At 45.1% G+C, this 17,994-nt stretch overlaps 1 protein-coding gene across 1 annotated transcript in view; it reads left to right on the top strand.

Annotated features, from left to right (window-relative positions):
- RAB40C (RAB40C, member RAS oncogene family) overlaps nt 1–17,994 on the top strand; it is a 59,719-nt gene that overhangs the window by 32,028 nt on the left and 9,697 nt on the right. The window contains exons 2-3 of the mRNA XM_019539964.1: nt 4,603–4,663; nt 8,792–8,852. Coding sequence (XP_019395509.1) covers nt 4,603–4,663; nt 8,792–8,852 — 122 coding nt within the window. The remainder of the gene's footprint in view (nt 1–4,602; nt 4,664–8,791; nt 8,853–17,994) is intronic.

The following is a 17,994-nucleotide window of genomic DNA, read 5'->3' as shown; positions in this document are numbered from 1 at the left end:
TTTCCCCCTTTCTGTATGTGACCAGGCCCAACGACCCTCCATCTAGTTTTCATTTAAATTGCAAAGTGTATTTTCATATAGCACTACATCAAACCATTACTGCTATGACTAACTTGCAAAAATTCACAACAGGGAAACTGATGCCTTTTCAGAATGTGTTTCATGTATGGAGTAGGAGGCTCTGTGAAAGTAGAAGTTCCATGGAGCTTTTCCTGTCTTTAGTGGGCTTGTGGTTTTGTAGCTTGTATGTTTGAGTCTACCTGTTCCTGAGCCAGTTGAGCACTGCTGGGTGTACAAGTAACAATAGCCAAGTAATTAGTGGTACCCTGGAAATGTGTGGCTTTTTCACCCCTAAGAATATTGTTGGTATTCTCTGTAGTTGTCTTGGTTTAGCACTTGCCCAGTGCAATTGAATGCTGTAAAGATAGGGTTACCATATTTCTCACTTCAAAAAAAGAGTTGGTTGTTTTTTGGGCTTTTTTGGAACCAAGAGTTCTAATTTTTTGTATGTTCAAAAAAAGAGGGCACCTGTGGGGGTGGGAGGGGTGTTAGTATGATTGAGGGGGCAGTGATATGCCCATGTCCTTCCCCCACCCCTTACCCTCAAGCCACAGACCCCCCAGCCCTGCTGCTGCCTCTCATTCCTGACCCACAGTATCCCCCCCTCACCCCAGACTATGCTGGTGCTGTTCACTCCCAACCCGCAGCCCCCCTATTCCTGCTGATACCCTTTGCTCCCAGCAGTCTCCTGGCACTGCCTGTGCCCTATGCTCCTGACCCAGTCCCCAGCCTTGCCAGTGCCCCTCACTCGCAACCTGTAGCCTCCTGCTCCCCCCAGCCTGAGCACAGGCACTGGCCCCAGTGCTGCCAGGCTGGCTGCGCAGCTACCTGCTGCCTTCAAAGGGCCCCCCTTCCCTCACTGGAGAGGCAGACACCTCCCCTGACTTTCTGCAGCCCCAGTACCCAGACAGCTTCCCCAAATGCTGGCAGGCACCCTTGCCCTCCATAGACTTACCTGCATGCAGCTGCTTAGGCTGGTCCTACCACCCTGGCCAGCTACATGCCAGCCCCATGCATGCGCAGATTGCATGATGCCCCCTACCTCCAATCACCCTCCCCACCCAGCCCCAAGCAGCTCCTTGCTAGGGCAGGCTGAGAAGTGCTGGGAAAAACTTCAGTACTGAGCAGAGCAAAATCCTTGACACTTGTTGATTACTGTATTTTAAAAAACTGCCCAGACGGAGATGGGAGGACCCAAAAAGAAGACATGTTTGGGAAAACCCAGACATACCATAACCCTAATAAAGAGCTTTCCATCCCAGTGCTTTGTGGGCACAGGGAATTCCTGCACATGAAGCAGGATGGCACCTCAACAGAACAGAGACTGGAGGGGGGGAGGGCACAGGAGGATGTTTTAATTAGCCTCATTTCTCAGCAGACTATATCCTGTGTAGTAATCCTGGGTCTTGAGTGATCAGAATTAAAGGTGTATGTGGCAGGGGTGGGGAGAGGTGTTTATTTGATTCCTTCTGCAGCTTTTTCCTCTTTATGGAGAAGCAAACTCTCTCAGTGAAGTGAGACTGCAACCAGGCATGGGCAGCTGGGATTGGAAGTTTAGAGAGAGTTACTAATAGGGAAGTAAGTGCGATCATTATGTCGTGGGGGATGAAGATAAGATGTAAACTGCCTACTTTATCTGACTAACTACTGGAAATAGTTGGAACTAAAGATAATTATCATCATGGCTTTTATAGCACCCCATCAAGGCTTAAATCTAACTTTTTTTTTTCCAGTAGCAGATATCCCCTGTTAATGGTTCAGGATGAAATCCATTTGCTTTATTGGCAAAATTGTGTTTTAGCAGATTATTAGGGCAGCATTTTGTGGTAGAAGACAGTAAATACTTGGTAACACAACAGCCATTTGTGTAGATTCCAGACCTAAGTGCCCTCAGAGGCAGGAAGCAAAGGTTGGCCCCTTCCTCCCCGCTACCCCAGCATGGAAAGCTTCATCTGAGGGTTGCCACTCCTGCATGCAGTTAAACCCTGTTCAAGTGTTACAGTAAGTGGAGAATGGAGGTGGGAGGTGCTTAGTCTACTAACCAACCCACTTTTCTACACTTGAGTCTCCTTAAACACAGCGCTGAGAAGCTGCCAACTGCTTTTCCCTGTTCCTGAAGCCAGCTGGCATGTTGGGGGCTGTTTCATACTTTTTCTCCTGTGTTCTGTGTAGTGACTTGCAAATTGGACATCTTAAAAAGGGCCAACCTATCAGGGTGTGATGAAGCCCTTATAAATCCAGATGCTTCTGGAAAGGGATCCTGCTTCCTCTAAAACTGAAATAGCCAACAGGTAAACTAGCTTCCTGATCTCAGCATCATCTTTGTTTTGCAGAGGTCTCAAACACTTTTGAGGTGGTGTTGGCAATTGAGTTGCAGTTCCAAACATCAGCATCTTTTGTTGGTATTTTTGGTGCTGTTTGAACACTGGAGCTCAGTGGACTTGTGGTTCACACTTAGCAAGACTTTAAATGACCTTGTGCTTTGACTGATCCTTCCTCAAACATTGCTCTGCTCTATTTGACCCATGTGGTTTACACAGCTTATGATTTACCTTTTAGACCCAAAAACTCTTGCTTTTCTGAGCTGTTTACAGTTTAAGTCGGAGTCGGCAATTGTTTGTAGCTCGGGGTGTTAGGGGCTGCTTTAACAGAGCTTGGCGCTGAGCAGGTGCTTCCAGCATGGCTTGTGTCCCCAGAACGGCAGCTGCAGTTACCACTTCGGTCCCCCTGATCCCCACAGTGCTGCTGCCACCCAAAACCCCTATCTGCTAGAGCTTTACTGAAGTCCTCTAGCTTCATGGGCCAGATCCAGCCTGTGGGCCATAAGTTGTTGACCCTTGTTTAAGCAAATGTCTTCTATTCCAGGCTTGATATTAATTTGGCAACAAGCCCTTAGTGAATTTTCAAAACCTTTTAAATAAAGAGCAGGCAGGTGAAATAGTATTACCACCCCCCCTAGGCAAAGTCTGTAAACCCAATTTTTCACCAGAATCTGGAAAAACATAACTTTGAGTGGAGCTCCCATCTAAAATTCCTTAAAACAGAAAGGTCATTTAAATAGCTCTGCTCAAGGCTTGAGGCAAGTTTTGCAAGTGAAGATCAAATGCTACATGAAGCTGTGTGTTTTTTTTCTCTTGTATTAGCCCTCACTCTCTGGTTTTAACTCTTGGACACTTGTACTCTTACCAGACCTTGGTATGTACTTCCTAGAACTACTTTCTCTGTGAAAACAAAGCCTTGAGGTAAGCAGCATATTTTTTGGCTTCATGGCAGACAGAGCAGATGGTGTTTCGGCACTTTTGTTTTAGTGCAGGGTTCTGAAGCTCACTGACTTGAAGTGGTGAAATGTTTCGAATGGTTTGAATGGCCTTACCATTTCTACCAGTCAGCAGCACAGACGATGAAGAGAGAGTAACTGACTCTGCTCTTCTAACACAGTAGCACTGAAGCAGATGCCTCCTTGCTGCCGAGTGAGATGTTTTACTTAAAAACAACTGCTGTGGCAGATGTACCTTGCTCATAAGTGTCAGTTCTGTTTGCATGTTCCAATCTCATGGACTAGGAAACATGGGATCAGTCCCGCTGGTAAAGCTAGATCCCCCAAGGTTGGGGGATAAAGTTAGTACTTGTAAAGTGGAAGCTGTTTGGTAGTTCTGTGTCTTAGGGCTTTTGCTGGCCCCTTGTTGGGTCCAAAAAGCAATCTTCCCCCTCCCCCCACAATGAATACTCTGATGTCTGGGGGCTTCTTTTGCCTTCCTCTGAGGCAGTGAGATGTTACCACAGTTAAGCTTGTGTGTGTAGGGGGGGTTGAGTGGGTGCACTGATGCTTCTGATGGTACCTGGCAAACTCAAAAGTTTGACTAGGGGTCTTATGACATGGGGGTCACACTGAATACTTAATTTTGATTCAGGAAGGAATTTTTGCTCTAGGTCAGATTGGCATGAATTATGGGGCGGGGAGAGGGAGGGGATTGCAGTGGTAACTTTGGGGGATCATATCCTTTGTCTGTGAATGTAGGGGACTGTATTTGATGGAATCATCCTCCTGAACTTCTAGGTATCAGTCCCTAGGGTATACCCTCAAGGGAGGTTGCAAGATGGGGTGCAGCTTCGTTTAAAAAGACTTGTACTTTGCAGACCAAATAAGTTAAAGTTCCGCTGATAAAAACATTGACTCTTTCTAGGTAATTGGCCCACAGCATATACTAAATTTTTAGCACTATCACTTCAGGTCATGGCACAAACCAGTATGTTCCATAGAATTGCAATCTCAAGAGGTTTTTCTGCAAGACTGGAAGAGCCAGATACAACTAAATGGAAAGAGAGGTGGTGGGGCGGGGGAGCACAAGGGTTGCATCAAAGCACATTCTTCCCTTGATCACTTCTAATTCAAGGTACTCCCAAAGTACCAGATGGTACATCAGATAAAGGAGTGTCTTCTGTAAACCCCAGAACAGTAGAATGCAATAACCAGGGGAAAGTAGCTTGCATACTCTAAAGACCTGTTCAATGTTTGCTCAGCTTTTGTTGGCTTCCTTGCAGGAATTGACTACAAGACCACTACTATCTTGCTGGATGGCAGAAGGGTCAAGTTGGAACTCTGGTGAGTTATGTTACTAAACTACCTTGGCAGCCGGCCCAGAATGTCTTGGAACATTATTGTTGAAGCCTCCAACTGGAGAGAGATGATAGCTTCCTCTTGAAAACATGTTTGGATTCATTTGTAATGGTGCAAAACAATGGTGCTTGTGTTTTTGGCCCCACCGGCCAGATAAGGCTCCATGCCGCTCCCACTTGGACAGGATCGGACTCTGGGGACTGCATGCTACCCTTACCCAGTCTCCTTGCACTGGAATCAGGGCACAGACCACAAGGCTCCCCACAAATCCATAGGGAGCCCCATGGACTAGATGAGATGGCATCAAGGACCAAATCTGGCCTGCAGTCCAGGGGTTGAGTGTCCCTTGTATGCAAGAGATGCTGGCCTACTCCTAGTTTCCTTCTGGAATAACCCAGTGAGCTTGCATATCTGAAGAGCAAGCAGACATATGCCTACCCCATATACTGTTTTGCTATGGTCCAAGGCAGAACACCATTAATGTTACTGTTTACTTTCAAGATTATATGCATTATCTTTAGGAAAAATGTATTGTAGTGCTTTGTTGTTAATGTGTTTCCATGCCTCATGGAGTGGTGTTAATCTACAGCATTTCTTCGTCTTAAATTCTGTGAACTACTTGGTAAAGCCATTTTGTCTTGCAGACCAAGTTCCACCCCCCTGCTGCCCTCTGTCTCCCTCTGCTTTGCTTTCCATGCCTAATTCTGTGTGCTATGGGTGGCCCGTAGTCTACACTTTAAGAGCTATTGCTCAAATGCCATATGTTCATCCCACATCATACTTGTACCCAGTAACCAAAGCTCCCTGTTCCCCACCATGGCCCCATGTAACTTCCCCTCCAGCACACTAGTGTCTATTCCTAGACAGGCTTCCCTCTCTGGAAAATCCAATTTAACTGGCTTCACACATCTCTTGGGAAGAACTGCAAAGGGAGAACAGCAGCAGTATTCATACAAAATTGCTTTTGTTAATTGAAATAACTCTGCATGGTCTTTATCTGTACAAATGTCCAGTTCCTATTTGAATATTAAGTTCTTGGCTTTGGTGACTTGCCAGGGTAGCATGTTCAACGCTTGAATTCAAATTTTCCTTTTACTCTCCCTACTCATTTAATAGAACATCATCTCATTCTTGTGGTAGGAGAGGGGGAAGATAGAAATATCGCCTCTTCCTTCTCTAGACCAGGGGTGGCCAACCTGGACACAGGTGCCACAAGTAGCACGGGCAGTTTGTATGCATGTGGTACATGGCAGATTTGGGAGGGGACAGGGAACATAGCAGCAGATTAGGGCAAGGAGCAGAAAGAAGAGAACAGAGAACAAATCAGGCATGAGAAAATATTGGAATAGCACTCGTAGGGTGCAGAGCTAATTCATGGCCTGCCTGCCTGCCAAATAAGTTGGCCCTACTGCTCTAGACTGTTCATTACATTCTGTCCTTTTATTGTGTCCTCTCTTTCTCTGATAAAGTAGATAATCCTAATCTTAATCTCCTTTGAGTTTTCCAGGTCATTGATCAATCTCATTATCCTTCCCTGTCCCTGCTCCAGTGCCATGTTTGTTTGTTTTTGATGGGTGGGGTTTGTGTAGTATACCAGAGAAAGCCACCTCACCCTTTTATGCTAAGGGAATATAATCTCCACATTAGCACTTTCCCATTCCTTGTGCAAACTAGCAGTATGTTTTGTGCCCCCCCCCTCCAGTTAGCTGTTAAAAATGATTCCTTGGTCCCATAATATGCCACTCAAAGCTTAAATTTGAAGGCAGGGCTGTCCTGAAACATAAAGCACCTCTGACTTTCACATCAGATGCATAATAAAGTCAATCTGAAACTCTTGGAAACTTGATCTGGGGTGATCATACTTCTCAGTGCCTGTCGTTGACCTGGGAGGAGCACATTGTCAAACGTACACAGTGGGGATGGAAGACGACATAACATGCTCTTTGGTTAGCCTGACCTCAACTTGCAGTTCAGTAGGCACAGCTTAGATCAGCATGCTGCGCTTCATGTAATCTTGCAGATGTCCGGTTGAATGTTGATGTGCTGTTAATGTAATGTCAGGTTTAAATAGTCTTAAAAGAATTACCTAAATTAATAAATAAGGCATTCACGCAGCTAGTGTCCATAATATGCACCCTGATGTGCCTCTCCTGCTACAGACCATGTTGTACTTCCAGAGCATACTATATAGCATCAAGAATATCAAGGTACAGGGTGACCACTGAAGGTTATATGTAAAGGTGTCTACTGTCACAAGAGGTCAGTTCCAGTTTACAAGAGCCTCTGAACTCATGAGGTCAAGAAGAATATTCAATTTGTGAAAAAGGCTAGAGAAAGGGGCTCCTGTTGCTATTAATTCCAGCTCTCTGCCTCTCCACTAGATCCTGGATAGTGTTGTCTCATCAGAAGTGTAATGACCAGGTATCCTGGTTTTCTGTGTTTTTAAAAATCGCAAATTCTCCAATTAGAACCCCTCAAATCCATTTTTTCCATGATTAAAATGAAACACCGCTGTGTGTATATATCTAGGCATCGGCTGAACACATTGTTTTATTGATATATTTACAACTTTTAAAGCAGTTTGGAAGCCTACCAGTGCCTCAGTCTGTCTGATGAAACAAATTCTAAATACCTTTTCGCATTTGATTTTGGGTTTTTTATCATGGAAAAATAGAGCTCTACTTGCCCCTTTGGCTCACCAGGACACAGGTCCAGCTGCAGTTTTGTTTTTTTTTCTGTTTCCCTTCCCTACTCATTGCTTTTTGGTGCTGAGTAGCCCTAGTATGCCAGTGCCCTGCCCCATGCTATTGCTCCTCACTCCCAACACCTCCCCTCCTCGCCCACTGGAGGGGACCTCCAGCTGCCAAGGCTATAGGGCCAGGGACCTGGGTCCACAGCCCCCTACCCCTACTCCTGCCCTCCCCCTGCAGTACCTGAGCCCTGGCTGCCAACTGTGGGAGGCAGCAGCTCCTGAAGCAGAACAGTGTGAAGCCTGGCTCCCCCTCTCCTGCAGGTGACAGCCAGAGCACAGCCTGTGATTGTGGGGGTGAGGATATAGGCTGCCTGCTATGGGCTTAGGACTCCCCACCCTGCTGTCCTCCCCGTAGGGGCCTCCACAGCCCAGCAGACAGGACCTGGCATGGCAGGGCAGAGTGAGTTGGGGGGGCTCAGTGCTGCTGCCAGGAGCCCTGTGCTGCTGTAGCAAGGTGCTTCCTGCCCACCTGGCAGCAGGTCAGGGCACAGTTCTGTGCCACCACCCCTGCTGCTGCCGCCGGACAGGCAGGGAGTGCCACACCATGGTGGTGCAGAGCTCCCAGGGACAGCACTGAGCTTCCCTGCCATACTGGGTCCTGCGCATTGGGGTATGGGGGCCCCTGGGGGGAAGGCAGCAGGGCAGGGAGCCCCAAGCCTGCATCTTCCCCCACCCCACAGCCAAATCTGAGGGGGAGGCATGTGCCCCCCCATCTTACCTCCAGGAGTCTGTGCAGCAGTATGGAGCTGCCCTCCACAAAAGTCACCCTCAGCTCTGTCTCATTCCCTGCCTGGGCCTCAAACTCCAGGCTCCACTGACCATCCCCAACCCTACCCAGCTCCTTTCCTCCCTTGCTATGGGGTTCTCAGTCCCTCCCCCCTCCATCCACTTGCATGCAGGAACTGCGCTCATGCTGCCTTCCTTCCACATGCATGTGTGCCCCCTGCTTGATTGCCCTTCTGCTCCCCCCAGACCCTTTGCAGGCTGCAACTCTGTCAGCCTGCAAGGGGAAATCCTCTGTTTCCCGTATTTTTCTCCTTAAAATGAGAAGATCTGGGTTTTAGCACATTTTTCTATGGTGAATAGAAAACCTGGATCCCCTGGTAATAACTGTAGGAAGTAACCTTTATGGTATGTATGGGTTCTAACCTGAAGTTGATCTTTCTCTGGGGTAAAGGCTTAAATTCAAGCTCTTCGGGAAATAGCTTGTAAAGCAGCAGGAAGGTACTGTGCATAGTGCAGAGATCCACACTGAGGACTCATTTATAGGTCAACACTGGTATCCCATTAGCATCATCCATGGGAATGAAAAGTGTAGGGATTCTTTAGACTTTGGGATTTGATACATTTTTCTGTTCCAGGGACACATCTGGCCAGGGACGGTTCTGCACCATTTTCAGATCCTACTCCAGAGGTGCTCAGGTAGGTGCTGTGAACTGAATCTTTTGGGACTCTGCCTAATTATCAGATCTTCCGAAGGATGGGAAACAAACTAATACTAGGAGATACCACTCAGTATCTTCCCGTTTTGTTTTCTAATGTCCTGTTTTTGCCTTTTTTGACCAACCAACAGAGGGATGAGCAGGTATTTACTTATGTAGTGCAACACAACAGAATGCTATTTTACTGGGTTGTAAATTTTATATATGGGCTGAAGTAAGCATTATCTGGAACACGGGTCAGTTTTTTGCCTTGTCTCTGGAATGAGCTTATGATAAAGTTCAGGTTCTTGGTTGACAGCTAATGTGATGAGCCTCAACTTTCCCAGAAAACATCAGCTTTCCCAGGAAAATTCTTACAGCTCATACCACCCACAAACCAGTTACACAAAATGGGCCGATCTGGGTATATTTGAGCTGGTTTTAAAACGGGGGGGTGTTATTCAGATTTGAAAATGGATTCTTTAACCCGTGGAGTAAGAAGTCAGAATTTGAGGTGCTGCTTTAGGTCCAAGCAGAAAGCATAATGTAACTTTCACAACTTGCTTATGTTGGAGAGAGCTCCGAGCTCCAACTCTTCCCACCTCTCTAAATAGTCTTCACTAGGTATTACAGCAAAATGGCATCACTACTATAATCTCCGATAAAGTAACAGAACTTCAACAGCATAGTGTCCCCCTAAGCCAAATAAACTAGCCTGCTTGCTTGTGACACTGGGATGGGGAAATGAGCTCTGTCTTCATAGCATTTCTTTTCCTTTAGATTTTTTTTTCTCGCTGAGAACTAGCTTCTGTCCAAGACTTGTTGACTGGACCGGAGGACCCAGAAATGATGTAGGGCTTTAGTCTGTGAAGTTCTGCTATATACAGCTTGCCTATCCAGGTGGGAAAATCATCATGTTTTCTGTCCTCAGGACTTCTTGTATATTCTTGTGGGCTCTAGACAGAGATCACTTGCTACAAGGGTATACTGCCTATACCTCCTCCAGTGCTGTATTTAGTCTTGTATACACACACCTCTGGTGTTTTGTGGGCAGTTCTCTGGAACACCCCTTTGGCTGCGGCCAGTGTCATGGTTCTCTTGTCCACATGAGCAACAGAAGCTTTAAATGCTGTGTGTATCATACCACGCATCTGAGACTTGACTGTCAGCAAAGCATGTGGAGTCAAGATAATTTGGTTCCATACAGGTTATGAATAGAGCTAGCAGAGTGGTGCCATTTGGTGTTGTGATGAGCAAGTGAAGAATTGATCTAGGTTAACCTTTTTGTATCCCTGAGACCACACTAGTTAGATGTACAGAGAAACTCCTGGCAGATGCAAGTGACTGATCACAAACTGAGTAGGAACTTGGTGATAAGTCTGTCTTGGAAGCCTCCCTGGGAGATTCCCTTATAGTATTGGTATGGTTGGAGAAAGTCTTAAATAAGAAAAAAAAAATCTGCATCAAGACTTCCTTTCCCCTGCCACAAGTCCTCTCATTCAGCCCAGCCTCCAAGCTGTGGAAGACTGATCTGAATATGGGGGGGGGAGGGGAGTCTTTCATTTCTAGCTCCTTACTGTGGGCCCAGATTGTCCATTGATCACACCCCAGGGCTGCTGACCCTTGTACTGCTATAAACCTCAACTTGGATGGTTTGAAGTTTCTTCTGAAAAAGTTGCCAGAAACAGAAGGTTGCAGACTTGTCACAGATTAGCTCACTTCAGCTATTGGGCAGTGATGAACAGTTCTCTTCAGCTGAACTAAATAACCCCCATCTGACTCGGGGGATTATAGTGTTATGGAGACACTGGAATGCATGAGGGTGAGTGACAAAGCTCCTTTACTCTTTTCTTTTATCCTGTAGCAAAACCAGGCCAGTTTGCTATTTATTGTCTAAAGAAGTGAAGGCTGTTATCTGGACCTGAAGGAAAGCTGTACTAACTTAAGTGGCATAATTGTTGTGTAATCAAAAGGTGTTTAGGAACCCAGTAATAGAAATCTTATCAGTTAGAAGAACATTGGAGCTTAATTCCTATTTTGTGGTCTGTAATGCTGGGCTTATAACTTTTCTGTCAGCTAAGAATCTATGGGAATTGAGTATTTTACCTGCCTTTCCTCAAAATTAACAGTAAACCATGTTTGGAGGCAGTGTGGCCTGGACTAGAATAGGTGACTTCAGACAAGAACTCAGATGTCCTGATGCTGTTCTTGCATGTATAAGTCATCAAGATGCTCCCAGGTGTTTGTGGTGTCATTTCCTCCTCTGTGACGATCACATGGGATTACTATGTGTTTGTTTGCAAAACCATGCATCATCCTCTGGTTGTTAGAGTTGATCAAAAAGTGGCCGGCCAGTTGCCTGCCTTATGTTGCAGCACACTCCTAGTACTGTGTTCAGTATCCCATACCTTCCATTAAGTTCTCGGGTACTGCAAATAGCATCCCTTCCATAAGGGCTTCCTCATAACTAGGAACCTACCTCAATCACACTAGAAGTTCACAACACAGTGGTGCTTTTAATTTCACTTTTTTGTTGTGTGTACCCTCCCCAAGCTACTGAGTGGCCAAAAGGCAATTAATGGTGCCACTCTTGGCCACTGAGGAGCAAGTGGGGAGTGTGGCACAAAGAGCAAAATTAAAGGCACCACTGCACCACGAACTTCCACCACAATTTAGCAGTTGAGTCCCTATATCTCCCCTGAACTCCATGCCAGGTTGTATGGTAGGAGAATTGTTTTTCTCTCATTGCTGGGTGAAAAGCTCCTGCAAGCAGAGGAGGCTTACTGTACAAGGAAGGAGTGAAACAGTAGTCATGCAGAGGAACATTTTTCCCCCCCCAAGGGTGCTTAAGTCGTGCTTTCACAAATGACTTGAGCACTTTAAGTCAGTGACTTTTTCAGCATCTAAATGCCTGTCTTTTTGAAGACAAGACTTGTACTCTTAAAAACTACCAAATACTGTCAAATGCACTGGAGAAGAACATTTCCAGTCTGTCAATTTCTGTTTGCACCTCCTGTTTCCTGTAGCACCTGTAGTTACTAAGTATTCAGGTGAAGGGTGTAACTTTAAAGAGCCTCTTGCCCTCCCTGTGTCTGGTGTGGGAAGGATCCATCTTGTGTAAATTGCAGTCTGCGCTTGTGCTGTGGTGTAGTCTTAGCTCTGTCACCTGCATTAAGCACCTCAGGGGCACTAAGCTGTGTTCTTTCTGAGTTGAGTTGGACCCAAATTCCTGCTTCTCTGGCAGGGAGCTCTATACAAAAGCAGTTCTGTAGTGCCCTTTGTCTGTGTTCCTCCTTCCATGAACTGTTTTGCTCAATTAATTTAAAAGCTGGAGGTGGGGAGGGAGGGGGGAACATTACTGAAACCTGTGTGAGCAGGTACTGTCAAGTGCAGATGGGCTTCAGGAATTCACACAGGCAAAATACTTCCTATTTGCACTCTAGTTTCCCAGGTGAATGGGATGGGAAGTATTTTTCCAGCAATGACTTCCTTGGCATGGAGCTGACACTTAGCACAATGAGAGCCAGCTCATTTAAGCAGGGTTTCATGTTGGCTTTCTGATCAGCTGTGGTCTAACAACAGTCAGAGAGCACCAGTCTTTTCCTCCCACGTGCAGGAAGGGAAGTGGGAACTCTCTCCATGTTCATAGCATACAGCTTGCATGATGTTCACCTGGGACCTTCTGGTGGCTCTAACTATGAAGATAAGATTTTGTTTGCACTAATGAGCAGAAATTGCATCCTGTTAGGAAATGAGCAGTCCTTTAGAAATGCAAATCTCCATTTTGAAACTGTTTTTATTTTTAATATGTACACGTGCAAATAAATACACAACACCCAAGGGCCTGACTTGCTACAAATGAACAGTTGGTTTCATTTCAGTAACCGTTGCTGGGTGCAAAAGGTGATGCTGGTATTCACTCCTGTTTGATTGCCCTTTCCAGTCTGCTCTCAGTTCTCAACTTTTCCTATTGCAGAGTTTACACTTCTCAATAATCTGTCTGGTCTGATGCTCTTAACTTGTTGCATGTAAGTCTGTAATTGTGAGAATGTGTAGCAATATTTTTTTTTTAATAGAACTGGAAGACTTATGCTCTTCTAGGGGCTGAGATAGGGGTAGGAGAGGAAAAAGGAGGTGGCGTTATCTTTCTCACCCTCACACATGCCAGTAACTAAACCTATTTCAACAGATGCTCTGGAGACTTGGCTGGCCAGGCAGCATTTACATTGGCTGCAATACAAAGAGGTTCAAATTCTTTGTAAATTGTTCCAAACTGGTGTCCATAGTACACTTTAATAGGCATTAAAAGCCTACTCCAAGGAAAGTCTATAACAAATCCCAGTTGCAACCATGACACTAAAAAAAATATTGCTGAGCTCTGACCAGTAATAGCCTTTCTTTTATAGGCTGCTGCTTTAGCCAGTGGATAGTTTCCCAGTCTTCAGCAGAATAATGGCATCTTTGGTGCCTCTGCTAATCAGCACTGCCTGACTGCTTATTTAGTCACAGCAGATGCATCAGTTGTGCCAAGCACTTAAATCAAACCCAAGTCAAACAAAAGGGAAAAGAAGTAACCTCCCTAGCTGCAACATACTCCTGCAGCACTTAGTTGGCTGGATCTTTCCACTTGGTGTGAATCCATTTTCACCTGTGCCAGAGGAGGCCTGACTGGTGCCCTTCCAAAGCTGCCCCACCAACAGCTTTCTGGGAGCAGGGTTATTCATGAATTATGCACCCCAATCAGTCATGCTGTCAGGTAGCCTAAACAAATGGTGAGTCTTTGTGCCGTCTCTGCTTCCTTTACCTTGTAATCCTTGTACACACCTCTCTTTTTGGAAAAGTCTCAAGATTGTTCTCCAAGCCACAAAGCTCTTGTGTACTTACTGATGAAGTATTTCAGAAGCCCATAGCAGAAGTAATTTTGCTTTGGACTAATAGCCATAGGCCAACCCCGCTACCTTTTTTTATTGAGTCTTCATAGATATTGACTCCTCCAAAAATGCCTACCCTAGTCCAATACATCTGGTCTCTGTTGGATAATTTTCTTAGCATTGTGCTGGTGATGGGTATTTAAGCAGAGAAGCTGCGTGGCATTTCATCCTCAGAATGCAGACATGTGTGGAACAGGGCTCATAAGTGGGTTCAGCCTTGCTGTATATGTTATGATGGTGAGGTTAAGGGCAGTGCAGGATGGGAAGGAGGGATGACTGGGTAGTTAATGTACTACTTTAGGAAAAAAAATCTACCACAGACTGCCTAGCAGTCAGCTTGGACAGATCATTTGGGCCATGTCTGCGGTGTAAACTCAGCCTAGTAGTGGTGCCCTTGAACGTTGTGCAGTGCTCTGTGTTGCTGTCTCCTAAGCTGGAAGGAAAGTAGCCCGAGCTATCTGATGTTTTGAACAGAGTCATTGGCACTGCTGATTGACAGTACCAGTTAGCCTGTCCAAGCAGTGCATGGATGTACCTACACTGCTTCTGCCTTAGAAGGATCCTCTTCTGGAGCAGAACAGCACATCTGAGAGCACTGCTGCCAGACATGGTAAGTTCACGCTACAGATGTGGCCTAAATTGCTGTATTCCTCAGTTTCCCCATTGCCATCTTGAAGTGGGGAAACTGAGGCATGTTAGCACGTCCATATATTGCAAGCTTGTTGTGGAACACAACTATGCATTCTGGAGATGCAGAGATACTTAAGAGCCAGCTAAGTACCTAAATGGAGAGACTTCTGTTTAGCAAGGACATGCGCATCATGAAGTTCTTATGTTTTTTATTTTTTTTTATATGGAATTTTAGGTCACTTTAAGAGTTTTCCTTTTACTGAATTTTAAAGCTTTGGAAAAGAGGTGTTTAGTCCAGCAGTGCCTAAACTTGGATTACCCCACAATCTGTAAAACAAGACCTGGCTTCTGTGTATGCAAGCATGTATATCTTTCACTGCCTACCCAGATGGGGAGAAAATAAGAGCTGTGTGAGTTTAAAAACCCACAAAACGCATCTTTTGCATATGTTGGGGAATAGAGGAAGAGTTTGGATGTTATGGGCAACCTCAACATGGTAACACTTGATCTTTAGAATGTTTCGCTGGGAAATCTCATCTTTTTTGGTATCTGTGTATGTGTGTGGGGCTATATTAAGGTACTGTGGAGGCCTGTTTCTTCCTTGCCATCACAGCTTGTTGACTTGACCTTCCTCCTGCCAGTGAGAATCTGGTACTATCTTGCTGGTGACATACCATGCTGATGCAAAATGTTCCACTTTAAGGAGACCTTTGGCTGCATCTCCCAGAGAGCTTTAATACTGTATGCTCCTAAAACATGTTTCTGGCAGAAGCATCCTTGACCAATTAGACCTCATGATTGTTGGCTCGGGGAGTTTCTCAGTCCAGAAGTAAAAAAGGCAGCTGCATAATGTTTGTCTTCTAAATTGATTTGTAGCCTATTTAATTAAAAAGAAAAAAAAAATAGGCAGGAGTGTTTTTTGTTTTCACTTCCTTTTATGAAGATTATTTTCGGCCAGAGACTAACTTCAGTCTGGATAAGCTCTTATGTCCTGCACCTTTCAGTAACACTGGCCAAAGATTTATTCTTGTAGTCTTGCAAATGAGATGGGGTAAAAATTATAGTGGAAGCTAAAATAAAGTTCAGGAGTGCATTGAAGGAGGATGCTGATTTTTTCTGCCTTACTTGTCTGTCTTAGCACTAGATTCTTCATTGTGGGGGACTTCAGGAAAATCATTTCTTTTAATAAGGAGATTCTTTTTTGGTGTGTTTCTGCTTTGACCTATAAATTGTCCAAAAATCCTGCATGTTTATTTTGGGAATATTTAGTTCTTGCTTTCACCTGTTTTACTGCATGAATTAGTGGGGGACCAATAAATGAACTAGAGCAAAATAACTTTGCAAAATTATTGTGAAAGCTTCCCTGCTTACTGAGTCTCCACACACGAGCAGGAATGAAATCCTTTTTTCCTGCTCTTTATCTCAATAAAAATAATCATCAGGTGCCCTTCAAGCATGGTTTTTGTCCATGTTCAAGATGACAAAAGCAACCGGCTTGCATTACTTAACCACTTGTATGACCTCAGACTGGTGTGTGTGGTTGTGACTGTTTGCTGCTCTTGTGCAGGTGACAGATGCTCAGAACAAAAGGGCAGTGAAGATTTGGGGGGGGCATGGTTTTGAGTAGCATTATTGAACACTATAAAACAGGATTTAATACACTGGAGTTTCATGTGAGAGAGTGAACCTAGTGAAAACTGGCCAGACTTTAAAAACAGCCTTCTAATAGATGTTGACAGGGACAGCACATGAAAAACAGAGATGTGTGTTGCTATACTCAGCCAACATTAATCTTGTGCTATCCACTACTACAGAAGGGAGTTGAATACTGGTGTTGCTTCAGAAGATGGTCACAGAATTGTGCCTGTTACCACTAGACATTGCTGTACAGTAGATGCCCACATGGCTAGAATGTCCCAGCATGCATTACTGTCCTCCAAGCCTCATGCTTTTGCTTGTTACTCCTACACTAGAAAGGCAACAAGACTATTGTACAGTGTTTTACAATAGACCTGGTACATCCTCAGGTTTTTAGCATTGTTTGAAGTATTTGACATCACTATAGGAAAGATACAGGGGGACAAGGTCAGCTAAACGTCCAATATGGTACAGTAAACGACACCCACCCCAAGGCAACAGTAACTCCACTGAGAGTATTTCTTATGTCAGTATCTGATGTGCACTGTGCACTTACAATGTCACTGCGGGACTCTTGGATTCAGGGTGGAGATGACCACCTTGGAGGCCCAACTTTGTCAGCAAGGTATTCACTGCTAGGATCCCACCTGAGATGTGCTCCAACCCCAGGGCTGAAGGTCCTTGAGAGACCTCAGACTGCACTTCTAGAGGTGGCACGTTCCACCAGGCCTGTCTGCTGCCAGAGCAGACATTTCCATTAGGCTGAATCTTGTAACTTCATAGATTTCATGGAGATTAGGGCTGGAAGGGACCTTGGGAGATTGAGTCCAGCCCCCTGCCCTAAGGGCAGGAAATCTGCTAGGGAAATCCTCACAGGTAGGTCAGCATCAGCCTCACTCTACAGACGGGTGCCAAAGCATGCAGAGAGCAAATATTTGCCTTGGGTCAAGCACTGAGTCTCTGACAGCCAGTAGCTGAACTTAAGTCTCCTGAGTCCCAGTCCAGAGCCTTAGCCACAAAGTCATCCATCATGTTCTCCTAGCAAGGAGGTATCAGCCTCCCCAGGACCTGTTGTGTTTTGTATCATTGTTGGGTTTTTCCCCTGTGAGGTAGAGTTTCCACCTGTGGCGCTGCCTCATGACAATGTAAGTTCATCTGTTCCTACTTTTATTTCCAGTTGATTATTACCTTCCATTATAACTCTTCTTGGAGATCCCAGTTACAATAGAGTCTATATCAATCTGTAAGAGCACATGCCTTTTTTTTTTTTTTTTTTTTTTTTTTAAGTGTCTGTTTTTTCACTGAAATACCCTTAGTGAGAAAGGGAAAAGCAATAACAAATCAAGTAGAACATTAGAAAGCTCTGGCAGAAGACATTTAGCTGGTGTCTGCAACAGATATCTGGAAGTTATTGAACTAACTTGATAAGAAAAGTTTGTCTAAAACCTGCTCTTCTAGGGTCTTCTCTTGTACTCCGAAGTCCATAATGCTGCAACCACCCCTTAAAGGGCTACATGTACTTGGCAGTTGCCACACACTAACCATCTAGTGCCTAAAGAAAGGCAAGAGTGAGAAATGGCACACATCCACTATTAGTGTGTGGCAGCTGTTGGCAAACCCTTGGGTGATGCTTCCTGTAGTTGCACTAAAAGAGCAGGCACCATGAATGCTATTGTCTAGGTAGCTATCTGGCAGAACGTGCCAAAATTGTAGGTCTTGCTTTCTACCCTTCTTTGTTATACAGAATTAAAAAACAGTACGGTTTGGGCAAAGAACTGGCACATCCCTTCAGGTTGCAAGTTCTCAGCTCTTAGTGAGTGGCTGGGGATGCCTTCAAAGCAGAACTGCTTGTGGTTTCGACACTGTCTCTCACCCTGTCCTCATCAAAAAGCTGGGAGACTGTGGTGTCGATGCCCACACGGTCAAATGGGTCACCAACTGGTT

This window comes from Crocodylus porosus, unplaced genomic scaffold (assembly GCF_001723895.1).
Source record: "Crocodylus porosus isolate Cpor-Errol unplaced genomic scaffold, CroPor_comp1, whole genome shotgun sequence".
Classification (NCBI taxonomy): Eukaryota; Metazoa; Chordata; order Crocodylia; family Crocodylidae; genus Crocodylus; species Crocodylus porosus.
Note: the sequence above shows the minus strand (reverse complement) of the source record. Positions and strands in the feature narration are given on the sequence as shown.